The sequence below is a fragment of the Neoarius graeffei genome, chromosome 14, assembly GCF_027579695.1.
Source record: "Neoarius graeffei isolate fNeoGra1 chromosome 14, fNeoGra1.pri, whole genome shotgun sequence".
Taxonomy (NCBI): Eukaryota; Metazoa; Chordata; class Actinopteri; order Siluriformes; family Ariidae; genus Neoarius; species Neoarius graeffei.
The window spans coordinates 6,153,111-6,179,940 of record NC_083582.1 but is presented as its reverse complement, the minus strand read 5'-3'; the positions used below and the strand labels follow the sequence as shown (position 1 = coordinate 6,179,940).

The following is a 26,830-nucleotide window of genomic DNA, read 5'->3' as shown; positions in this document are numbered from 1 at the left end:
TGCAGGTTAGGTTAACTGGTGACTCTAAATTGAGCGTAGGTGTGAATGTGAGTGTGAATGGTTGTCTGTGTCTATGTGTCAGCCCTGTGATGACCTGGCGACTTGTCCAGGGTGAACCCCGCCTTTCGCCCGTAGTCAGCTGGGATAGGATCCAGCTCGCCTGCGACCCTGTAGAACAGGATAAAGCAGCTACAGATAATGAGATGAGATGAACTTGAGCTAGTGTCCCAAATTTCATGCTTCTGTCACAAAACGAACAATTCCGTGGTTTTTTTTTTTTTGCTTAACAGCCGGATTATTGTGGGAGGGGGAAAAAAAACTATATGCTTTTGCGCTATTTCTGTTTCTTTTAAATACTTGATGATAAAGTGATGTAGCTGACTTGATGCGCTCCGCCATTTTGTTTTTCTCTACTCACGGTATATGAGCTAATAACCTAGCAGCAGAGTAGCCAATCAGAGCGCGTGATTGCTCATATCCAGTAAACGTGGATAGAATAATTCCAGATGTTATTTCGTAGTTTTGATGTCTTCAGTGTTGTAGAAAATAGTCACAATCCAGAAACACCTATGAATGAGTAGAGTAGGGGTGTACAAACTTTTGACTAGTACCGTATCTTTAAACACAATCAGGCCTAGAGTAAAGTTTGAGAACTCTGAAACTGTTCAATCGTCAATGATGGAACGCACGAGCACGAGAAAACCCCGGTTCTGCTGATTCTTGCGTCCATCGAGCTTCGTTTAGCCGTCAGCTCTGTACCAGAACTTCATCAGGCGTGATCAGAAATCTGATCTGCAGAGTCTGATTTCACTTAGACGGTTATTATATACTGATAACATATGTTGCTCACACAGTACAACAGGAGAATAGAAACCCTGGAATGTTTATTTTTCTCTCTCTCTCTCTTCTTTTCCCCTCCACCACTGTTTCTGCGCTAATCCGGCGACTGAGCCACGTTTAAATTTATCCCAGGATTACAGAAGCGATAGAGTCCTCCAAGTAAAACCGCCCTGGCGTCCAGCAGATTTATTCAGTGAGTTTGAAGGAGTGTTTGCTCAGTAGCTGCGCTCACCTCGATTCCCTCTTGGCTCTGAGGAACTGATCGTCTGATAGCATCATCGCTAAGAGAGAAAGCAAGTGCGCGAGACTGAGAACTGTTTTTATTTTTTTTTATTTTAACAGGAGCTTTGTGATCTCGACAGCAGCGAGCGTTTGGACGCGTCAGGTTGGCTTGTTGTGGTCGTCACACACAAGTGGAACCTTCAGAAGGCTGTTATTATTGTTCTAGCAGCAGAATGAATGGCTTTTTGTCTGCCTGATATGGCACGTAAATATAGAGTCGTACATTTTCTGCTTGTGTTTGTGACTGAGGCTGAAAACATGGCAATAACACCAGGCGTGTGGGAGCAGCTTTGGCTTTGCCACCGAATAGAAAGGCTTTATTATTGTCTGAGGTGAGAATGCCAGGCAGTCGGACGTGTGCTTGTGTGTGTGTGTAAAAATGCTGTCCAAGTGTTCATAATTTTTTACGATGCCAGTGACGGAAACTCAGCCATGAGAGCAACAAGCTGAGAATGATTGGCAGACAGGATATAAATAGTCCCCCCCTCAAATCCAAATCTAGGAGATATGTTCTTCTCAGGTAGCTGATGATGATCCATCTCTCAGCCGTGGTTTAATCCTGAGCCGAGATCCTGGTTTCTCTCTGTGTGGAGTTTCATATCTTGTCTCCATGTCCAGCCTGGTTCCTTCTGGGTTCTTCAGTTTTCTCTGACTTCCCAAAAACACACACGTAGGTGGATCGGCTATGCTAAGTTGCCTGAGGTGTGAGCGTGTCCACGGCAGCCCTGATCAGATTAAAGCACTGACTGAAGATGAATGAATGAATAATATCTCTATGGGAAATGGCATCAATTCGATACCCAGGGTCGCCATCAGGCTGATACGAGCAGCAAATATTGGCTCGGAGAAAAAAAGAGCAAATTTGATCTGATCCTGAGCAAATATCAGAGATTATTCTATCGACATTCACTGGATATGAGCACTCGCATGCTCTGATTGGCTACTCAACTACTAGGATATCAGCTCATGTACCGTGAGTAGAGAAAAACAAAATGGCGGCGCGTGTTGCTGAAGCAACCGAGGACGAAATAAAAACTGTACTCGAAAACAAAACCACAAAAAAGCAACAAAATATGGATTGAAAGTATTTAATGGTAAGAGCATCTCTTTTTTTTTATTTTTCAAGAATTATTATTATTATAGCATTTTTCACAAATTTCTCCTGCCATTTCGCCGGTTTGTTAATTAGCGCTCACAATGCTGGCGCAGATTGTTCCACTCACTCAGGATCTTTCTTCTTCTTTTTCTTCTACTAACCTTTTTAGGATGCTATTTCTCCCTCAGATTTTAACCAATCATCACCAAATTTCACATGAAGAATACCTCTGGGCTGAATTACACTGCTATGACTTTTGGTGCTGATCAGGATCACCAAACCGGAATGATTCAATCACTTAGAACTCTGTCAATTTTCATGATTTTTTAAATCAGTTTTTTAAATTTTGTTCAGGGCGGCAGGACGCAACTTTTCCTCACTAAGCATCCTTCTTTATCTCTTACCGTTCTGGGTCTATAGGGTACGGTGACCAGACGTCCCGGTTTGTAACAGCTAGCGCAAATTACTGTGACTTTAGTCACAGTCTCGATCTAGTTTACATTCTTTATCTTTAAGCAATAAAATGTGTTGATTTTTTTTTTTTTTACACCAGTTCAAAAGCTCAAAAGTTTGAAAATTACAGAACTGAAATGTCCAAGAAAGAGTTAAATAAATGTCAAACTATTCTATACCTCGGCACGACAGCAAGACGGCACTTTCTACAAAAAAAACAACACTAAAGTCAATATGTGTCGCCATCGATAGGTTTTTAAGGAGTCCGTCTAAGCGGAAATTATTTTGTCGGACGTTTTGTATAGAGTTTTTATTTATTGGATTTGCAAAAAAATAATAATGCTCCGTTTCTTAAAATCCAGTGACCGTGGATAGAATAAAATGGTTATTCCACTCAATCTCATTGTACATGGCTTATAGACAACTCGGTGCTACATGTCTCGTCAACCATCAGCTCATGTCCGACTCGAATTCATGGAATAATTCTTAATTATTCAGTCCACATTCACTGGATATGAGCAATCGCACACTCTGATTGGCTACTCTACTACTAGGATATCAGCTCGTATACCGTGAGTAGAGAAACAAAATGGCGTAGCGTGTTTTATTTAGTCCAACCGAGGACGAAATAAAAACTCTACTCGAAAACAAAACCCTAAAAAAAGCAACAAAATATGGAATGAAAGTATTTGATGGTAAGAACGTATATATATTTTTTATTTTTCAAGGATTATTATTATTATCGCATTTTTCACAAATTGCTCCCGTCATTTCGCCGGTTTGTTTACATTCTAAGCGGAAACGATTTTGTCGAACACTTTGTATAAAGTTTTCATTGATCGAATTTTCAAAAAATAAAAATGCTCTGTTTCTCAAAATCCAGTGAATGTGGATAGAATAAAACAGTTGTTCCATGTCAGCAGTGTGGAAATACTTCGCAATAAACGACGCTTTTTGAAGAAAAGATGATTTTTTTTTTTTTGCAACTGGAAATATTTTGCATATTAAAAGACTGAATAAAAAGGCATGTGCTTCATTTTAAACCTTAGTCGTTTTTAAAGAAAGGAAAAAAAACCCCACATGGGTCTCGGTATTGGCTGATAGTCAAGGTTTCCGTATTGGCGAAAAGAAAAAAAGCAGTATCGTGTTATCTCTAGTTTCTGCTCTTTTACTCATTTTTCTAATTGCTCCTCATGTCCCAAGATGACACTTTCCTGAACGTCTCCAGAAGCACGCAGACAGACTCATCGATTGTACTCGAATAAAGCTACTGAGAGTTGTGATAGCGGCTGCTGCAAAGTGAATAGAATAATGCGCTTCACCCCAGAGACTCGTTTCCTCTGGATCTGAGCCCGGCTCGCGGTAATAAGTCTGCTCCGGCACGCTTTTGTCATCCAGCTCACACTCAGCCCCTGATTGCACAGCGCGCTTCTCCTCCGAGTCAGTGCCTCCACCCAGCCAAAGACAACACGCCATATCTATCTCCGAACCTATCGGCTTCCCAGCACACGGCTGCATTTTTATTCTTTTTATTAAATCAGACACTCGGTCAAAACCGCGGTAAAGAGGAGGCTCTCGTAAAGGAAAAGCAATCAGTCCGTCGCTGACGTGAGCCGCGTGTTTGTTGTGTAAAGCTTTTGATTAGCACGCTGTTTATATTACCGATGGCGATCCGGGTATCGTTTAAACACTCGCTGTGCTCTGCTTCTTCTTTTCAGGCTCGCATGCTGCCACTCTTTTTCCATGTCACTCCATTACGTGCCCAAGGAACTGTCAGGAGCTGTCGAAAAGAGGCGTCTGCTCTGACAGCTAGCGCAGGCCTGACAGCTGCGAATCCGCCTCTGCCTCCGTCTGCTTTTCTCATTTTCCAGCCATGATGATGGAAACGACTAGAGTTCACTCAACACACACCGGCAAAACAGGAATTAAAAAAAAAAGGCAGTAGCATTTTTCAAATCGGCTCAGATGAGAAATGCATTCTGGTTTTTTTTTTAAAGGGATTTACTAAAAATCATGACCGTTCCTTCTCGCATGTTACAGGTACAATGAATAAAATTTAAAACGACCGGAGCAAAATTTGTAGCCGGACCAAGTGTGTAGATGGTGCTTTCAGGCCCGGGGCCACTTTAGGCTTTTTATGACACACACGGTTGTGGAAAGAACAGGGCGGCCTTGGCACGACAGAAATACACTGCAGATGTACGTGAGCTACCATCTTGGTTTTCTGTGTCTCATTCAGACCCTTCAATTCCTTCAAAAAAAATCTCTTTTCAACTCGCTCGCTATGTCATCAGAATGGAAAAGAAGCATAAAATGCTGGAAGAATGGAGGCTATTTTCTGCATCGCAAAACGCCTGTGATTAAAAACACCCCTGCTGCAAACAATTCATGTGCACCCTGTTGGCAATGTGGCACGGGGTAGTAAAAGAGGGAGAGAGATTAAAATAAAATCAGCAGCGAGTGAGTGGCATTGCAACAAAGACTCCACTCACCACGTGCCAAACTGCCAGGCTGCAGTGAGGAATGTACAGAAACAATAAATGTTTCATATTGTTCAGCCAATTACAAGCTCTCGAAAGCACACTAACCTTGAAAACGTGGGTTTTTTTTTTCCGTCACTCAAATAAAGAGCGTATTGTTATTCCACGCAGAAAAGTTTGAGTGATGCAAACTCATCGGTGTGATTTAATTCTTTTATAATATACATCTCAGCAGGAACAAGCAGAGCCAGACTCGCTCACTACCTACCTCGCTCGCTCACTCACCACCTCATTTGCGTGCTACCTCACTTACTACCTCGTTTACTCATTACCTCAATACCTTGCTCTCTCACTCACTACTGCTCATTTGCTCACTACTTCACTCACTCACTTGCTCACTACCTCATGACCTCACTTGCTCACTACCTCCCTCACTTGGCCACTACCTCACTCACTTCGAGGCTGTCCACACGGCAACGGATTCAGGTGAATCTGATAAAATTGTTTATCGTTTCGGCCTGGCGTCCACATGGCACCGGCGTTTTGGGTGCCCCACAACAATATTTTTTGAGAACGGGTTCCAGAGTGGAAAAATCTGGCAACGGCGCCGTTGCGAAGTCGTCTGGATGAGTAGAACGGATTTGTTTACGATGACGTCACAACCACATGACTAGAACAAGCAGCACTCTCGCTGTTTTGTATGAACCACTGCATTGCATTCACTTTTGTATACAGCTTTTCTTTTAAATAAACAAGTAACTGAACCATTTCTTTAATTTCTTTTTTTTTATTGGATAAGACTGCTTTTCAAAATGTTCACACACAATAAGAAAATTAAGTTATATAAAACTATGCACACTAATAAACCTAATTTGTACACACAGAAGGCACGATTTCCTCGCGTAGTCGCAGCCATCTTCTTCTTCTTGTTGTTGTGTGTTTGTTCCTGTGAGTGCTTCACACCGGGTAGAAGAAGGGGTTTATGTGCATGCGTCCTACTTCTTCTATTGTTCTGGTGTCTCCGATGGGACCGTCTTACAGTGCACGTAGAGGTGTGGCATGTGTATTGGATCGTTTTCAGCAAGCGTTGCGTTGCCATATGTACCTGATATTTTACTGATCCGTTGCCCATGTGGACGTGATATTTTTTTTAATAAAATCTCGTTGCCGTTGTCGTGTGGATGTAGCCTTACTCACTACCTCGCTCGCTCAGACACAAGTGTGTGGCATAAGTATAAAGAAATAAAATGTCAGCGTGTCAGATGTAGGCTGGAAAATATGCCGTTGAGCACTATCACACTCGCGCTCCGTCCTCAGAGAAGAGGAAGAGCTCTTTTTAACAGCCCCACTCTGTATAATTTTACAAGACCAGTTTATTGTAGGTTTTACAGCTTGCGTTTCAGTGCAAATTAAGACAGGTTTCTTTCTTTTCTTTTAAACGCTCTCATGTCTTAAACCCCTCGACAGGACTTTAAAGAAGAACCTCAGACCACTCGAAAAATCCCACATGTGGAAGCCGTTGATCTGGAGGAAGCAGGCCAAACCCTGAGACCTTACGAGCGTCAGGAAAAGAATGTGTACGGGAAGCCGAGACAACAGAACAAGCGCTTAGAACCTTCTTCGACGTGGAAGAACCTCGGTGTGACGTCCCCTCAGGAGTGAGTGACAGTCGCCACTGTTAGAAATGGCCAGGGGCTGATGGGTGATTCCTGTGTGTGTGTGTGTGTGGGGGGGGGGTGCCACGCCACGCCACTGCTGTCAGCTGATAAAGCAGTTCCTGATACATCACACGTTCCTCCATCCACAGATAGATCCAGCAGAGACATGAACACTTCCAGCTGCCTGCTCCATCACTCCATCTTTTAAATGAATAAATAAAAGTCAAACCGTTTCAAACCCCTCTGTGTGTATATGCTGGTGCTGGGGAGGTTAACGCGTTAACGCTGAGGGGGGTAACGCTGGGGGGGGGGTAACATTGAGGGGGTAATGCTGGGGGGGTAATGTTGGGGGGGTAACGCTGAGGGGGTAACGCTGAGGGGGTAACGCTGGGGGGGTAATGTTGGGGGGGTAACGCTGAGGGGGTAACGCTGGGGGGGGTAACGCTGGGGGGGTAATGTTGGGGGGGTAACGCTGAGGGGGTAACGCTGGGGGGGTAATGTTGGGGGGGTAACGCTGAGGGGGGTAACGTTGGGGGGGTAATGTTGGGGGGGTAATGTTGGGGGGGTAACGCTGGGGGGGTAATGTTGGGGGGGTAACGCTGAGGGTAATGAAGTGTCCGGTCTTCTGGTTTTGAGGAGCCTTCACTTTATTAAGAGGGAATAAACTCCTGCGTGTCGTGCTGTTACAGGAAAATAATGAACGATGAGATGGTGTGATGAAGCAGAGTTACTGTTACACACACACACACACACACACACACACACACAGACCTTAACTCATTTCCTGTAACAGCACAAAGTCCCTGAGTCTTTTACTCCTCGTACACCACAGGAGTTTGATGTCTGGTACACTGTTCTGTTTATTTCTTTCTTTCATTTTCCTTCATTGATTTTTATCTTTCTTTTGTCTCTCTCCGTCTTTATCCATCTTTCTTTCTGTCTTGAGCAATCACGTTTTCTTTCTTTCTTTCTTTCTTTCTTGAGCAATCATGTTCTCTTTTTCTTTGTCTGTCTCTTCTTTCTTCCTTTCTGTCTGTCTCTCTCTTTGCCTCTTCTTTCTTTCTTTCTTTCTTTCTTTCTTTCTTTCTTTCTTTCTTTCTTTCTTTCTTTGACTTTCAGTCTCGGTCTGTCTTTCTGTATTTCTTTCTGTCTCTCTGTCTCTATTTGTCTTTCTCTCGCTTTCTTTCTGTCTCTCTCTATCTGTTTGCCCATCTTTCTTCCTTGATCTCTTGTCACAGTGGTTTGATGGCCATTACATCGTATTATTGATTAAAGAATAACGTGTTGTATTTTTTATCCATTTATAGTTACCTGTCATGGTGTGGAACGTCTGTGAAACTCTTTCTCACTTGTGTTGTCTCAGATATGAACCGTTTCTTCACCAGCCCCGTGTTTTCCTTTTAAAGTGAATAAGAGAAACTGTTAGGTATTGCAGCCTTTCTCAACCGGGGCGCCGCGACACCCTGGGGTGCCGTCTGGCTTCATTAGGGGTACCGTCAAAAAAATTATATATTCTAACATTGAATTAAAATTCCAAAAAACAATAGTCACACTAATGCAGATCATCGCCGCCTTGTGCATCATCAAAATTTGTCTCACGGCCCCCTTTCTCATGTCACAACGTCACTGCCGGGGTCGGTGTGACTGCGTATATTTTATATGGGGGTGCCTTGAGAATTTGCATACTTCTGAAGGGTGCCGTGACTGAAAAAGGGTTGAGAAACGCTGAGGTATTGTAACAGCTAGTCCTTGTAAGAAACCTGAATATCTGGATTAAACCAGTGACCGCTGTGAAAGGGCAGCCGACAACCGGGGAAAGACCTGGTGACAGCCTGGAGAGACTGCTGGCAGGAGGGAATAGACCCCATCGGGGCTAACATGGGTTAGCTACCCATGTTGGCAGAATCCACCACTACACAGTGGCATGGATTCACCCAACTATGGCTACGAAAACTTCAAAAAGGAGAATACCCCCTGAGTCAGCGAGAGCAGGGGTACAAGATGACTCATTGGCGGACCACCTGGTAACAGACCATGGAACGGAAACGACAATGAATCCAATGATCGGCATGGCAGTTGATGGAGCAATAGTACAGGAGGGTCACTCACTACAAAGCTGTATTTGTGGCTGGAAAAAGATAACATCAGAGAAGGGTCTCAAGATCCATCATGGCAGGAAAAAGTGCCTGAGAGAGTTTAACAAGGGGCCTCGCATTGACAAGTACTTCCTTAGAGGTAAGAAAAATAAGTCCAGTGAAGCCCAGTGGCAGGACAAAGCACCACAGTCCACAGGGTATCAGAACCCCAAAGGAAGCTCAGTCTAGCACAAGTCCACCATTTGTCCCAAGCCCAGAGCCCACCCAGCCACAACCAGCTGTAGAATGGAGGATGGATGGGCGTAAGCCTCAGATCCTGTGGCCTACATCCTGCCAGAGAAAAGAATGGATAACCATCGACACAGACCTTGTCCAGCTCCTAGAAGGTCTGAAAGAAGATGTGGAAAGGAGACTGGAGAAGTTGGGAGAGATCATCTACAGCTATGGGGTAGAGAGATTCGGGGTGAGGAGCAAGAACCCAAGAACAACAAAGGAACCATCAACTCGGTGCAAGTCCAGAAGGCACCAGGAAATCGAGAGGCTTGTGAAGGAGGAAAGGCAACTGAGGAAGCAGTGGAAGAAAGCCACAGACATGGAAAAGAATGGTCTTGAGGCACTCCAGAATGACATCAAGCAGTGCCTAGCAACGCTGCGGAGAGCAGAGTGCTTAAGGAAGCAACGTAAGAAGAAGGAGCAATCGAGGGCTGCTTTCTACAAAGATCCATACAAGTTTGCTAAAGGCCTCTTTGTCAAGGAGAAAACAGGGACCCTAAAAGTACCCATAAGGGAGCTGGAGGAGAACCTGGAAAAGATCTATTCCAACAATCAGAGGCATGTGCCCGCTACTATCCCAGATGACATGCCACCAATCCAACCACCAGCACATCAGATGGAAACAAGGCCCCCTACTTGGAGTGAAATAGAGAACACAGTAAAGCGGGCGAGATCGGCATCAGCCCCTGGGCCTAACGGTGTTACCTATAAGGTCTATAAGAACACCTCCTGGTGTCCTGAAGTACCTCTGGTGCCAAATGAAGGTGGCTTGGAATAAAGGCATCATACCAAAGGCATGGCGAAGGGCAGGAGGGATCTTGATTCCCAAGGAAAAAAAACTCCTCAACCAGTTCCGCCAGATCAGTCTCCTGAATGTGGAAGGGAAAACGTTCTTCAGTGTTGTGGCCCAAAGGCTTTCAGCCTTCCTGGTGAAAAACAACCTCGTTGATATCTCAGTACAGAAGGCCGGCATAAGTGGCTTTTCAGGATGCCTGGAACATGCAAGCATCATCTGGCACCAGGTACAAATGGCCAAGAAGGAAAAGAAAGACCTGCATGTGGTTTTCTTAGATCTTGCCAATGCCTTTGGGTCAGTGCCACACGAAATACTCTGAACGGTGTTTAAGTTCTTCCATGTCTCTGAGAGCATAGCAAAGCTGGTCAAGGCTTACTTCCAAGACCTCCAGTTCTGTGTCACAACACAGGACAGCACCACTGCCTGGCAACACCTGGAGACTGGAATAATGGCGGGCTGCACGATTTCTCCCCTGGCTTTCACTATGGCAATGGAGATGATCATCCGAGCGTCACGGTGGGTGGGTGGGTGGAGGTGAATGTTTGGAGAATGGGCTGCGTCTTCCTCCAGTCAGGACATATATGGATGACCTGACGACTTTAACAACAACAAAGCCGTGCACCAAACGTCTGCTGAACAAACTCCAGGAAAACATCAGCTGGGCTCAAATGAAGATTAAATCCAGTAAATGCCGCAGCATCTCCATCGTTAAAGGCCAACTCTCCAATGAGAGGTTCTGCATCAGCGGGGAGCCAATACCAATGATCCTGGAGAAACCCATCAAAAGCCTTGGACATTGATACAATGCAGCCCTCAAAGATGCTGAACAAGTGGAACAACTTAGGCAGGATACAGTACAATGCATGGCCTGAACCAAATCAACAGCACTGGTCTTCCAGGGAAGTTGAAGGTGTGGTGTTTCCAGTTTGGTCTCCTGCCCCGTCTCATGTGGCCCATTACCATCTACAAAGTTGGATTATCCCATGCCGAGAGACTGGTGAATGCCCAGCTGAGGAAGTGGCTTGGGCTGCCAAGATGCCTGAGCAGCGTGGGACTGTATGGGAATGGAGCCCTCTCCATGCCTATCTCAAGCCTGGTGGAGGAGTACAAATGTGCCAAAGCATGGCAGTAGTTGACCCTTACCGAGTCCCGGGATCCTTTGGTACGAGGCACTGCTCCCACCCTGGCAACAGGGAAGAAGTGGAAGCCACACAATGCAGTGGGAGATGCACAGGCTGCTCTTAGACACCGGGACATCGTGGGACACGTCCAATATGGCAGAGGAGGCTTCGGATTAGGAACAATTGCACCCACATGGCAAAAGGTGACTCCAACTGAACGACGGCACATGGTGGTGGAGGAGGTGCGACAACAGGAGGAAGCAGCTAGGTGTGCCAGAGCAGTCTCCCAAGCACAGCAAGGCCGGTGGATGAGATGTGGAACATGGAGGCGAACAGGCTGAGTTTCATCATCAGAGCAACTTACGATGTTCTCCCCTCTCCAGCAAACCTACATCTCTGGCTTGGAGAGGATCCAGCGTGTCCCCCGTGTGTGGCCCCGGCAACCTTCAAACACATCTTAGTGGGTTATAAGATCTGCCTGACCCAAGGAAGATACACCTGGCGGCACACTGAAGTACTGAAATATTTAGCCTCTGCAATTGAGCACAAGAGAGTTATGATCAATGCCATCCCACCAGTTGCCCAGGGTACTTTCCCACAGAAAACGATCTTTGTTCAGGAAGGCCAGAAGCAGCTGACCAAGATCGAACCCTCAGATTCCAGCCAACTAAATGCAGCGAGAGACTGGGAAATGTGGGTCGACCTAAGCCAGAGGATTACTTTCCTGTCGGAAATTGCTGTGACCAATCTGCGTCCAGATCTGGTGCTCTGGTCCAACTCCTGCCGCCGTGTCTTCATAGTTGAGCTGACGGTCCCCTGGGAAGATGCCGTTGATGAGGCATATGAAAGAAAAAAGCTGCGCTATGCCAACCTGGGAGCTGAAGCAGAGGATCGGGGCTGGACTGTGAAGGTGGGCTGCAGGGGCTTCATTGCCAGCTCCACAGTAAGATTTCTGAAGGAAGTGGGAATCAGAGGGCAGACCCAGAGGAAGATCATCAAGGAACTCGCTTCAGTCGCTGAGAAGTGCAGTCACTGGCTGTGGCTGAGAAGAAAAGTGCCAGTGTGGGGAGCTAAATGAGCACTTAGTTCCATGCGGCACACACCCAGGTCTGATCAGCCTGCGGTGGGCCTGCCACAACTGAGGGTGTGTTATGATAAATGGCCGAAACACCCAATGAGGTTGCGGTGCACAACTGAAGATGTGTCACATTGGAAAAACATCACTAAGTGGTCACTCCCAAGCTCAACCCAACCAAGAGGACATGTCGACCTGATCCACTCAAGGCAAGTGTCAAGCTGATTCATTAGGGATTGTAACAGCTAGTCCTTGTAAGAAACCTTATTTCTTTCTGTCTGTATTTGTCTTTCTTTCTGTCTCTCTCTATCTGTTTGCCCATCTTTCTTCCTTGAGCTCTTGTGTCACAGTGGTTTGATGGCCATTACATCGTGTTATTGATTAAAGAATAACGTGTTGTATTTATCCATTTATAGTTACCTGTCATGGTGTGGAACGTCTGTGAAACTCTTTCTCACTTGTGTTGTCTCAGATATGAACCGTTTCTTCACCAGCCCCGTGTTTTCCTTTTAAAGTGAATAAGAGAAACTGTCTGACTGGAACAATTCCATAAACAGTTCCAGTACCCGGATCCGTATCATCGCCCCTTCCGGACTGTACCGTCTCTTTTATGTTGATCCTTAACCACCTGCCCAGGTGTACTGATGAGCAGAACTGAGCTGATACTGTGTTCACGTCTGTTCCTGCTCACGTCTCACCTTCACGTGAACGTGTTCACGCTTTAATTCTTCTGTTTCCACTGAGGACGGAACAAACATTCGCTCTAATGCACGTGGTTATTATGGAACGGTTTCTCTTTAACATTATTGATCTTATTAATGCTGAACCTCAGTACACACACACACACACACTCGGTGCTTTATGACTGCATTAACTCTGTACGCAGTGAGAGAGTCCGAGAGAGTCGGAAAAAATCTCCCAAATCAGAGAGCAGGAAGAAAGGGAATGTTTCTGGATCTCCGCCTCCAGGCCACGCTTCGTCCCTCAAAGTGTAAGTGAAACACCCAAAGACCACGCCTACAGAAGATCTGTGTGTGTGTGAGAGATGACCATTTCTTTTTTTTTCTTTTTGTCTGTCTGTCCTTTATTTACTTATTTATTTTTCTTTCTTTTTTCTTTGTTTGTCTGTCCTTTCTTTTCTTTGTTCTTTTTTCATTCTGTCCCTTCTGTTTCTTTCTTTCTTTCTTTCTTTCTTTCTTTCTTTCTTTCTTTCTTTCTTTCTTTCTTTCTTTCTTTCTTTACTTTTCTTTTTTCCTTTTGTTTGTCTGTTCTCTTTTTTCTTTCTGTCCTTTCTTTCTTTTTCCTTTTGTCTGTCTCTTTTTCTTTTCCTTTTGTCTGTCTTCTTTTCTTTATATTTTCGTCTCTTTCTTTCTTTCTCTCTCTCTATCCCTCTTTCTTAATCAGTCTGTCTGTCTTTCATCTAGTGACATTCATAATTATTGGCACCCTGTGTGTGTGTGTAACAGGAGTCCAGGTGGAGGAACAGGAGCTGAAGGTTTTAGTGCGAGCTCGTCTGAGAGCGAGGAGGATGATGATCAGACTGAGAGACAAGGAGACAATCACGCTGATGTTCCCTCAGAGTACTGGCACATTCAGAAACTAGTCAAGTACCTAAAGGTACACACACACCTACTTTAACCCAGTAAAGTAACAAACCCAGTTCACTTCATCATGTAAAGGCTCGAGAGCTGTGATCTGATGTATTTCCTTTTCAAACAGGAAGTCAGGAAGAGAGCACTGAAGATGCGCTCATTACTCAGCAAGTTCTTCTGTCACTTGCGGTTTGTCTCTTGTGGGCGGGGTCTGTTTAGCTCTCCGTGAACACTGCAGTGTTGGGTCGGGTCCAGGAATTCACTGGAGTGTTTAGATCCGTCACTTTACCACATCATGTCTCATTGAAAGAAATTCATAATCAGATGTCTCCGTTCTGGGAATCTCAAACGATTGCCTTTCTCTTTCTCATGTCAGCGTAGGCTGACGGATCCATAAAGAGACCTGTAAAGAACCGGTTTGTAAGAGCGTTGGCAACGTAACACCATAAATAAAGCTAAAATCATATGAAGGACCTCCATGGTACTTTTTTGGAAGACTTAAAAAAACCCTTAAAATTCCAAACAAGGCAACTTCTAAAAACACAAGACAAACCCAGAGAATAAAGAGGGAGGATTTAGTGTGGCATGCAGGCAAAGGGCAAAGCGCTAACACCAACAAGACCTCACAAAGAACTGGAGAAACCCACAGGAACTATATATACACACTGCCTAATTACAAACAAGACTCGGGTGAAGCTAACAAGACACAGGTGCAAAGTATTACAGAGTCGTACGGAGAGCCGGGGCCCGGCGCGGGGGGGTTATGGTCCATATTGAGGTGCTGAGAATGACCTCGTCATGCCTGCGTGGATAATGTGTACAGATATTCCTGACAGGAAAGAGTCAAAGAAAAAAAAATCTGTTCTGACTTCAATGCTTCTTATTTTTTAGCTTATTTTATCTCACAGCTTTGCGTTGTTGAGTTCTCGATTCTGATTGGTCAGTAATTTTCCATTACAGCAGCGCAGACGGTACTGCAGCTACGAATCACAGGTTTATATTAACGCCTTTGTTCTGTATTAATACATTATCATTTCTAATAATGTAGTAACGGCTCGTTTAAGACATCGTTAACATGGTGAAGTTTTCTGTCAGGAGAAGCACGCGTGTTTACCGTTGATGGAAGGAGTCTCCAGTGTCAGCGCTTTGTAGCAGTCAGAGGTGAAGAAACTGACTGTTTATAGCTGCTATAATACAAGTGAGAGCAGGAACTAACTTGTTTTAAGAATGTTCTACAATAAGCATGTAACGGTATATCGTTTGACTGCTTAATCTTATTTTTTCCACTGTCCTCTTCCTTTTATTGCCAGGTTTTTCCCCCAGTTCAGGGGGTCAGATGTTTAATTCTTTGATCTAAACCATCTTCAACACCATTTAACTCCTTCTTCTAGATCTTCTTCGATGCATCTTTTCCAGGTCTTCCTTGGCCTTCCATGATTCCTTACGCCATCAACTTCTAATCTATAAACTCTACCAAGTGCCTCATCTTCTTCTGACGTGACCAAACCATCTCAATCATCATCATCTTCTTTCGATTTCTTTCTGTCTGTTCTGCATATTTGATTTGGTGTAGGGTTTTACGCCGGATTCCCTTCCTGACGTGACTCTCTCCAGTCTGTCCAGGCTTGGGACTGGCACTAAGTATGCACTGGCTTGTGCAACCCCAGTGGCTGGGGATTTTACCGAATCTGCATGTCTTTGGACTGTGGGGGAAACCGGAGCACCTGGAGGAAACCCACACAGATACAGGGAGAACATGCAGACTCCACACACACACACACACACACACACACAGGTGCCCATTGGCTGTGGGGTTCAAACCCAGAACCTTTTTGCTGTGAGGCGACAGTGATGACCACTGCACCACCGTACCGCACCGCCCACCAAACCATCTCAATCTCTTCACCAGCAATATTTGATCTGTGTCACACCGCACTGAGCTGCTTCTTCTTCACTACTTGTACCATCTCTGAGCCGTACTCCTGCCATGTATCGTAACGTTCTTCTCTCTGCTCTTAATAATACTCGCTCTAGTCTCTGATTTAGTGCCCATGTTTGCGATGCGTAGATCAGAGCTGGTCTTATACATGCGTTAAATGTCATTCCTTTATTAACTGATAACTTAGTTTTTCCTCTGTTGAAAATTCTTTGTTTGGACAGCAGAGGGCGCAATAACATACAATAGCAGGAATACACGCGACTTCACTGTAGGTGGAAGTAGCACAGCTCTAATGCCGCGAAAACACAAATAACATAGAGGGAAAGAGCTGCTGTGTGATTGACTATAAATAGATTTAAAGGATATGGGACATGGATTTTTTCTGGGCATAATTATGTATAAAGGACATAAGAAATGCCATCTAAATCACTGCAGGGCGTCAAAAATGTGAAAATCATCACATTATTCAAGTTTTTTTATACATCAGCATAAAACAAGGATTCGTTAATGAGCTAGGTGGTCACGTGACCCGTGATGTCACAAAAACTTTCCAAGGAGCCAGCGCTTGGGAATCTAATGTAAACAGGCTACCGAAATGGACACCATCGACAGTGATATTCCCGATGTTTCACAGAGGTGTGAAGTTAGACCCTATCAATTCGAACCAATAGCTGGAAATTCACATGAACATGGATCTTGTCTTTACTCTGACGGGTCAGATGATTCTGAGAGTGAGAGTTCATTCAATCCCCATGAAACTGAAAGCGGTCGGCTCGATAACACTTCCCGGTAAGTTAAAAACAATTCTGCTCAAAGGCTAATGATCTGTTGAAAGAAGTATTATTTTTGTATCATACATTGAAAGTTCATCATAGATCTAGCTAAAGTCCGTTGCAAGCTAGTTTTTTTTTTGCTGATATTTTTCGAGATTGATTGAGATACAATGCTTCCAGAGTCCGAGATGAAAACATTCAAAATGGCGAAACGAGTCAGAATTATGATAATCAATAATTGATACACCCAAAATTATAATACTAATCCTTACCTCGGCTTTCAGACGCTTAGCGCAGAGGTCTTCAACAGGGGGGTCGCGAAATCGCACTGGATCACTCATATCAACAAAAATATTCCTGCCCTGTCCCCTGGCCTCCGTGCAGGGATGCAAACAGCGCGCCTTTTGGCGGATGCCGCCTTTTTCACGGCTGAATCGCGCAGATCCGATTTTTAAAAAAAAATAGCGATGTTGGTTAATGGAGCATGAGGCATGAAGTGTAAGGATGAGAGAGAGGCGGTTTGGGTCGGGAAGCTGCGCGCATTTGTGCAGCCTGGCGCAGGTGTGCGCGGCTTCCCGATTTGAACTGTTTTTTTTTTCTCATCCTTATGCTTCCTGTTTCATGTTTCATGAATTAATATCGCTCAGTACCTGAGTATTAATGTTGAAAGAATCCTCAGTGAAATGGTCCGAACACAGTTTGTGGGAAACAGTAGGTGCAAAGTTTTTTTCAACAGGTGTTCTGTAAAGTTGTCCTACCAAGCCTACTGCGCATGCGCGAAGTCTACTGCGCATGCGCAGGTGAGCCCACACTTTCCTCAGCTTCGGGTCCTTGGGGAATGCAAAAAAACTTACTCCAGGGCATTTCCCATTGGAATTATTGCAACCATAAGCAGCACAATACACCATGATGTCCAATGTACGTTAAAGACTATAAAAACAATTTTCTTGTCATCCACTTCTCCATTCATCTACCCGCTTGTGCTGTGCCCGAAAGTTTTTGTGACGTATGATCACGTGACAGCGGCTCTTCCGGTTTCAAAAAATGCATATCGGAAGTCGAGCAGAAATGCCATATAATCATCACGAATATAACGATTTTGCTGAATTTAATAGATGATTTTGTATTTGTTGATGCAATTAATTCATATTTTTAATGGAAAGAAACTGATATAGCGTGCATTTATGTTTCATGTCCCATGTCCTTTAACAAGAAATCAGAGCTCTTCTCTTTTTACAGACTGCTGAAAGATCAAGAAAAGAGAAACAAATGGAGGGAGTACAAATGTTCATGAGTTTATTAAGAAAAACTGAGCGTGAGGTCTTTACAGGAAAATATCTGACTGAATAAACGGCTAGCGGTTTCAAAACTGAATTTCTGTTAGCGGTTAGCGGTTTCTGAACGCTCGTCGTTGCTCATTTCTTGAATAACTCACTGACTCTTGTTTGTCTTTTGTGTTTCAGCCATTTTTTTATTCCATTCTGATTTCCAATTCATTTTTCTTGTCGTTTTGTTTGTTTGTTTGTTTGTTTGTTTGTTTTCAACATTGAAAGCCAGCCCCTTGGAAAGAAAGTCCGTAATCGCCTACAGGCATTATGGGAAAATACCACCCGCTGAGGAACCAATCAGAGTGCATGATTTTACCGGAAGTAGCTCGTGCCATATAATAATATTTATTATCTTTTTCGTTTTTAATAAAATGAATATTTTAGTTAATAGGTGATTTTATATTTTACTCCAACTTTTACAAATGTGGGGAAATAATTGTTTTTGGTTATTAAGCAAAGAAAACAAGTGTTTTTTTTTTTATTTCACAAAAGGAATATTTAAGTAAATAAAGAATCGGAAAATAAATGGTGCAAATTGTTTTGGTAATTTGGCTTTATTATTATTTTTTTAAAATGTAATGAATCAAGTCGAATTGTGAGCCAAATATCGTGAATTGGGTTAATCGTTACATGTCTATTTGATTCTATGACATTAAGTGGAACTATAAACAGATAACAATGACATGTTGGCGTTGTTCTTTGAGAAAAATGGAAAATAAAATCAGTTGGCTGTGTAAATACAGTTCGGTGTCTTTAAACAGGGAAATCGCCGCACTGTGTCGGACTCTGGCTTGTTTTGTTCGAGGTCTAATAAAGGCGTGGCGCAGACTTGTCACTTATCTACGCCGAGTCACATGAAATCCATAAAATAAATCACAATCCCACCGTCCCTTTGAATAGTTTTAGACCAAACCTCGGAGCATCTTTAGTGCTTTTATTTAGGAACAGCATTTTCTTTCATCATTTGTAATTCTTCCGCACTTACAGCGATGAAGCAATTGGCCGCAATTTTGCCGAGTTGCTCAAGGTGATTATCGAGAAATTGTCTGAATCTCTCGACCAATCAGAGCGCACGATTTCCAGTAATCCCCTCCATATAGGATGATGAGTGTGAGGAATATTGTATATCTAATCAGCAGCTGCGTTACTGATGTGGTTTGTTCACGCCAGGCCTTTCTCAGATCCCTTTTCTCCAACTGCATGATGTCACACCTGACTTTTCTACATATCAGACCTCATCAAATAAGATGAAGGTTGTTTTTGCAGGAGTTTAGTTCCAAACTTAAATCAGACATGAGGGAGAAAAATTTATGAACATATAATCTCCGAATTATTTCCTAGCCTCCTAAAATGGCCAGATAAAACCATGGCATTAAAGCAGATAAAGCAAAGAAAAAAAGTGTTGTTTTAGCACCATAAGCACATCCAGTGTGTGTGTTTGAAGTGGATCTTGAACAGGATCATCTCCAGTACAACGAGCACTGAATCATTGGAAAGAAAACAGCCAGGCAGAGTTTTGTCGTAGATATTTTTAGCCGAGCAGAACCTCGGTGTAATGAATGTAAATTACCCAAAATGAGCCATTTATCATGTGGGTTTAATGAGCGCTGCGGTTAGTCTCAGATAAGCATATGCAAAGACTTATTTGGGTAAAAATGTGAAGTCTGATCCATTTAAATGATGCGCTGATTATACCCGAGTGTTGATAAAGCGGCCTATCTGTCTGGAAACTCCAGAGTTCTTTCTTTATGACGTTTATCCAGTAGCGCAATTATTATGTCCTTACCATCAGAAGCTGAAACACAACGTCGCCAAACTAAACATCTCTCTCGAATTTTTTTTGTTCTCTCTCCTTTTTAAGGAGATTACATGCTCTGTGGAGTGTTACATAAATTATCTGACCTGTGTGTTCGTATTTAATAGCGGCGCCCGTTCATGAGCAAAGAAGCTCGTTTATTTTGCTGACTGCGCCCGTTCATGCTGATATTTTCACAGCCTTAAATTTAGAAACGACACGTCTTAATCCTGTGGAATTAATATAACACGCTACACAACATGCATTTGTTGTACCGGTGGCTCAGAGAGCAAGATTCGAAATGTAAACACACACACACACATGTTCACACGCAGCTCCGTAACCACGCGTGTGTACACACCGCGGAGGAAACCACAGTCTATTTGTTTTGTTAGTTCCAGCTGAGTTGCCTCATTAGCTCGGATCAGAGATTAGATGGCAACGAAACAGTGTTTCATACAAAAATGTTTTTCACTGCTGCCAGACGCTTCCCCCCACAGTCCTCGTTAATCGCCTCTAAAGCCGCTAATCATCGCCGGCCTAAACGCTCGTGTGCGATGAAAAAGAATGCACGCTTTCTGCGAGGGTGATTAGCAGATTTTTATTGGTGACCCACTTAAACTGACAGCTCGGTGTAGTCGGTGTGTTTTGCTCAGGAAACGAACCTTTAATTAGCACGTATCTCGTTGCAGCAAAATCGCACAGCTCGGTTACGCCGCCATCGCTGTCCATAAAACAGGAACGGTTTCAGTTGTGTCAGTTCTGTGGATATTTCAGAGGAGGATTGTTGTCAACTCGGATTGAAACGTGCAGCTCATGAGGCTGAAAAGTGAAAGATTAATGAGTGAATCTGCCTGGCTGTGAGCTTACCTGTGAACTGTCATGCGTTTTAACCCCCTCTACTGGTCAGACTGAGTACTGCAGCCGGCCGTCAGTGGCTTCACTCCCACTTGACCATTTGGGCGTTTTGAAGGTGTTAAAACCTGGAACTGAAACGGGATTATGTCATGATTCTACACTAAATACTCCATCATTCTGAAGTGAGGGAAAATATTATAAATATAATAATGTACTATGCAGAATTATTAACAAATTGGCATCGACCACGGTGCCAGAAAGTATTCCAGAGGATTAAGGTGGAAAAAAAAAAAATCCTGTATCAGAGTTGATGAACCTGTTAAATAAAATAAATTAAAATAAAAAACCCACACCATGATTTACATTTTCACTGAGGTTTCTGTAGCAGATCCTCTGTTGGTGCCAAACATATGCATTTGCCAGTTATTTAGCTGAAGGCACTTTTGAGATGATTTTACAGACTGAGTCAGTTTTGATGACTGTTTACGACTCTGTCGGTGATTTTTGAGATCTTAAAGCAATTTACAGGTGAGACGATTTTGAAGCCATCTTTAAACAGGTTTTTTTTTTAGATAATTCTAAGGGTATTGAGAAGATTGAGGTGATTGAGAGATTGACACTAATCTCACTAGATTTTGAGGCAATTTTGAGACCTTTGAGGTGATTTTTGAGAATTTTCAGGTGATTTTTGAGACATTTGAGGCGATTTTGAGGTGATTTTTGAGACTTGAGGTGATTTTGAGACATTTGAAGCAATTTTGAGGTGATTGAGACTTTTGAGGTGATTTTTGAGACTTTTGAGGCAATTTTGAGACCTTAGTTTGAGGTGATTTTGAGATGATTTTACAGACTTTGAGTCAGTTTTGATGACTGTTTACGACTCTGTCGGTGATTTTTGAGATCTTAAAGCAATTTACAGGTGAGACGATTTTGAAGCCATCTTTAAACAGGTTTTTTTTTAGATAATTCTAAGGGTATTGCGAAGATTTTGAGGTGATTGAGAGATTGACACTAATCTCACTAGATTTTGAGGCAATTTTGAAACCTTTGAGGTGATTTTTGAGAATTTTCAGGTGATTTTTGAGGCGATTTTGAGGTGATTTTTGAGACTTGAGGTGATTTTGAGACATTTGAAGCAATTTTGAGGTGATTTTGAGACTTTTGAGGTGATTTTTGAGACTTTTGAGGCAATTTTGAGACCTTAGTTTGAGGTGATTTTGAGATGGTTTTACAGACTTTGAGTCAGTTTTGATGACTGTTTACGACTCTGTCGGTGATTTTTGAGATCTTAAAGTGCCATTCCACCATTGGATGTATTCTTTGGCATAAAATACAATATATTTTATGACACCATGACTAGACAGAGAAATCTTTTAGCTTCAAAATGATATATCGAACATAATTTTTTGACAACGACAAGTATATTAATTTTGCGACCAAAGTCACCTACCCTTTTAATTTCCGCGCGGTAGTGAAACGTGATGTCATCGGCAGGTTCCCCTTCTTGTGTACCACGTGTCGGTCTATTTTTAGACCAGGAAACCCCCAAAGTGAGAGAGTCATTTCTCCTCGTATATGGGGGCCAAAAAAATTGCGAAAAATTGAGTTAATCTTTCAGTTAGCTAGATTTATTGGTATTAGCTAGATTTATTGGTATTATTTTTATCGCGTTCTATCCGCCATTGCTGATAATATGTGCCACGTCATGTGGTACACAAGAAGGGGAACCTGCCGATGACATCACACGCGGAAATTAAAAGGGTAGGTGACTTTGGTCGCAAAATTAATATACTTGTCGTTGTCAAAAAATTATGTTTGATATATCATTTTGAAGCTAAAAGATTTCTCTATCTAGTGATACCATTTATACATGTTGTCAAAATATATTGTATTTTATGCCAAAGAATACATCCAATGGTGGAATGGCACTTTAAAGCAATTTACAGGTGAGATGATTTTGAAGCCATCTTTAAACAATTTTGATTTTGAGAATTCTGAGGCTACAGAGAAGATTTTGTTGAAAATATTTTTAGGTGATTTTGAGGTGATTGAGAGATTGACACTAATCTCACTAGATTTTGAGGTGATTTTTGAGACTTTTGAGGTAATTTTTGAGGCAATTTTGAGACCTTTGAGGTGATTTTTGAGACTTTTCAGGCAATTTTGAGGTGATTTTCAGACCGTTGAGGCAATTTTTAAGACTTTTCAGACCGTTGAGGTGATTTTTAAGACTTTTCAGGCAATTTTGAGGTGATTTTCAGACCGTTGAGGCAATTTTGAGGTGATTTTTGAGACCTTTGAGGTGATTTTTGAGGCAATTTTGAGACCTTTGAGGTGATTTTTAAGACTTTTCAGGCAATTTTGAGGTGATTTTCAGACCGCTGAGGCAATTTTTAAGACTTTTCAGACCGTTGAGGTGATTTTTAAGACTTTTCAGGCAATTTTGAGGTGATTTTCAGACCCTTGAGGCAATTTTGAGGTGATTTTTGAGTCCTTTGAGGTGATTTTGAGACCTTAGTTTCAGGTGATTTTGAGACCTTTGAGGTGATTTTTGAGACTTTTGAGGTGATTTCAAGACCTTTGAGGCAATTTTCAGGTGATTTTGAGACCGTTGATGGTGACTTTGAGACCTTTGAGGCAATTTTGAGGTGATTTTGAGACCTTTGAGGCAATTTTGAGAACGTTATGAAGATTTTGAAGTGATTTTGAGAACGCTGTGATGCAGTTTTCAAATCGTCTTATTTACAGTATATCCACAAAATAACTACTAATGGTTAAGCATTAAAACTTAACTGTTGTCGATGTTCATTCACGTCAGTCACTTATCCAGACCTCTGTACGTCAGAAATTTTTATGTAATTGGACCTTCACAGACCCCTGTAATAGATGTGGTATAACCAGATCTCATCAGAAGTCACATAATTAGTCGAATGGAGTGTTTAATCAGCCCGTGTGTGATTAAAGTGTCATGTGATCTCAGTATAAATACACCTGTGTTTATAATCTGCTCGTAAAGAGGGGATTAGTCAGAGAAGCCTCCGAGCACTGATGTGAAAAGTAGAGCTTTAGAGTAAAGTCTTCCTTCTTCACTGACTAAAGAAATGTTTGAGCGGCTGTTGGAACACCAACAGTTAACTTTTTCTTGCTTCTTTGTGTGTGTGTGTGTGTGTGTGTGTGTGTGTGTGTGTGAGAGAGAGAGAGACAGAGATGTTAGTAAAACCACATGGATGCTGCTGTTTTAGATCAGGTTAATATCTTCCATTAAACGTGATACCTCTCTCTATTTCTCTTTCTCTGTCTGTCTCTCTGGTCCAGTTTTGATTTCTCTCTCTCTCTCTCTCTCTCTCTCTCTCTCTCTCTCTCTCTCTCTCTCTCTCTCTCTGTGTGTGTGTTTATACAGGAGTCTTTATCTAGCACAGGAGAGTTGGAAGCTGTATAATTGAGGATAAATAATATGAGCTGTTCTCTAAATCACCTTCATGAGCTCGCTTTAATGTGAGTGTTGTGCCACCATCAGCTCACTTTAAACGCCAAGAGCCACTTTCTCTTCTTTCTTTTTATTCTTCTGAATCTTTAGCTCTGCCTCTCATGGTCCTTTTTGTCTTTCTTTTTCCCCCTTTACCCTCGCACTGTCTCAGTCCATCATCACAATTATAGAATAAAGATGGAGGGAATAGACTCATCAATCTGATTCATTTCCATCTTCATGCACACCATGCCTGATCCCCCCCATCTGTCTGTCTGTCACACTCTCTCTCTTTCATTGACTCTTTCTCTCACTCCACCTCAGTATGAATGTGAGGCGATTTGAGACTGTATTGAGGCAAATTTTGATTGAGGGGATATTGAGACTGTATTGAGGCGATTTTAATTTTTATTGAGGCGATTTTGAGACTATTGGAGTGATCTTGAGACTGTATTGAGGCGATTTTTTTTTTTTTTTTGATTGAGGGAATATTGAAACTATTCAGGCAATTTTTGATTAAGGCAATTTTGAGACTGCATTGAGGCGATTTTGAGACTGTATTGAGGTGATTTTTGATTGAGGCGATTTTGAGAATGTATTGAGGCGATGTTGATACAATTTTGAGACTGTATTGAGGCGATTTTTGATTGAGGCAAGCAAGACTGTATTGAATCAATTTTGAGACTGTATTGAGGCAATTTTTGATTGAGGGGATATTGAGACTGTATTGAGGTGATTTTAATTTTTATTGAGGCGATTTTGAGATTATTGGAGTGATCTTGAGACTGCATTGAGGCGATTTTTTTTTATTGAGGTAATATTGAAACTATTCAAGCAATTTTTGATTGAGGCAATTTTGAGACTGCATTGAGGCGATTTTTGATTGAGGCGATTTTGAGAATGTATTGAGGCGATGTTGATACAATTTTGAGACTATTGAGGCGATTTTTGATTGAAGTAATTTTGAGACTGTATTGAGGCAATTTTTGATTGAGGGGATATTGAGACTGTATTGAGGTGATTTTAATTTTTATTGAGGCTATTTTGAGACTATTGGAGTGATCTTGAGACTGCATTGAGGTGATTTTTTTTTTTTTTTGATTGAGGGAATATTGAAACTATTCAGGCAATTTTTGATTGAGGCGATTTTGAGACTGTATTGAGGTGATTTTTGATTGAGGCAATTTTGAGAATGTATTGAGGTGATTTTGAGACTGTACTGAGTCAATTTCAGTCAGTTTTGAGACTAAAGCGATTTTGAGGCGATTTTGTGACTGTATTGAGGCGATTTGCGACTGTACTGAGTCATTTATGAGACAGGCAATTTTGAGACTGCATTGAGGCAATTTGAGACTGTTGAAGTGGTTTTGAAATACTCAGACTACGTTGAAATTATTTTGATGTGTGGTTATTTTGAGACAAATTTTAGATTATTTTCAGGCAATTTAAGACTGTTTAGGTGATTTTGAGACAATTTTAGACATCTGAGGTAATTTTGAGACCATGTTGAGATTATTTTGAGACAATTTGAGGCTGTCAATTATTTTGAAAAGATTTTGAAGTGACTATGTGAAGGTGATCTTGAGAAGATTTGTGAGACAATTTGAGGTTATGATGTTTTTTTTAATTGTAAATATCATTCAAATACATTCAAAATACGAATATTTGGCTTTTACCCCATAGAACCTAGAATACCCTCCCACCCCACACTGCCTATCAGGTACACCCAGACAGACAAACAGAATGGAGTACAAATTGCCATGTTGGTTCATGAATACATGCTGGTGGAAAAGTAAATAAATGCATGTCAATCAAACAGAGAGTCTCATAAGATTCAAAGGAAGTAGAAGAGTAAAATAAAATATTGAAACAGAGTGTGATGTTTGTGCAGTTTTAAGGCTGGTTAGATCTCCTAGACCATTTCAGGAAGTGTAATATACACTCATTTAAATCAGTTTGAATGCGTTCAAAATCACTTATTGGGGGATCTGAACTCAAAAGGTTTTTAGTTGCTCTTGTAATGGTCTGTTTAATTGTTTCGAGTTTGATGAAAAACACCAGGTCGTTGAGCCGTGGTGATGTTTTTGGTGGTTTAATGTTGAGATTATTTGAGATGAACTGAAGATGATTTTGAGACCATGCTGAGATGACTTTGTGGTCATATGAAACCGTGTTTGAGATTTTGAGAAGTATTCAAAGTGGGTTTGAGATGATTCTAAGATGGATTTGAAACTTTGAGATTGATTTAAGACAATATTAAAATAACTTTGAGGTCATTTTGAGATAATGTTGAAGATTTTGAGACGATAGTGGATATAAAAAAGTTTACACACCCCCGTGCAAATGGCAGGTTTTTGTGAAGTTTAAAAAAAAAAATGAACCCAAGATAAATCATGTCAGAATTTTCCCCACCTTTGTGAGATTGTAAAGTGTACAAATAAAGTGATCAGAAAGGGTGAGGAAACACCTTGCTGCAGAAGTGCCCACACGCCTAAACTAATACCTTGTTGAAGCACCTTTTTGATTTTATTACACCACTCAGTGGTGTCACGGTGGTGTAGTGGTTAGCGCTGTCGCCTCACAGCAAGAAGGTCTGGGTTCGAGCCCCGTGGCCGGCGAGGGCCTTTCTGTGCGGAGTTTGCATGTTCTCCCCGTGTCCGCGTGGGTTTCCTCCGGGTGCTCCGGTTTCCCCCACAGTCCAAAGACATGCAGGTTAGGTTAACTGGTGACTCTAAATTGAGCGTAGGTGTGAATGTGAGTGTGAATGGTTGTCTGTGTCTATGTGTCAGCCCTGTGATGACCTGGCGACTTGTCCAGGGTGTACCCCGCCTTTCGCCCGTAGTCAGCTGGGATAGGCTCCAGCTTGCATGCGACCCTGTAGAACAGGATAAAGCGGCTAGAGATAATGA

The 26,830-nt window shown here is 42.3% G+C and overlaps 1 protein-coding gene across 1 annotated transcript in view; it reads left to right on the top strand.

Moving 5' to 3' along the window:
• odad2 (outer dynein arm docking complex subunit 2) overlaps positions 1–26,830 on the top strand; it is a 178,544-nt gene that overhangs the window by 29,511 nt on the left and 122,203 nt on the right. The window contains exons 7-9 of the mRNA XM_060938718.1: positions 6,619–6,809; positions 13,057–13,161; positions 13,637–13,787. Of these exons, the coding sequence (XP_060794701.1) occupies positions 6,619–6,809; positions 13,057–13,161; positions 13,637–13,787 (447 nt within the window). The remainder of the gene's footprint in view (positions 1–6,618; positions 6,810–13,056; positions 13,162–13,636; positions 13,788–26,830) is intronic.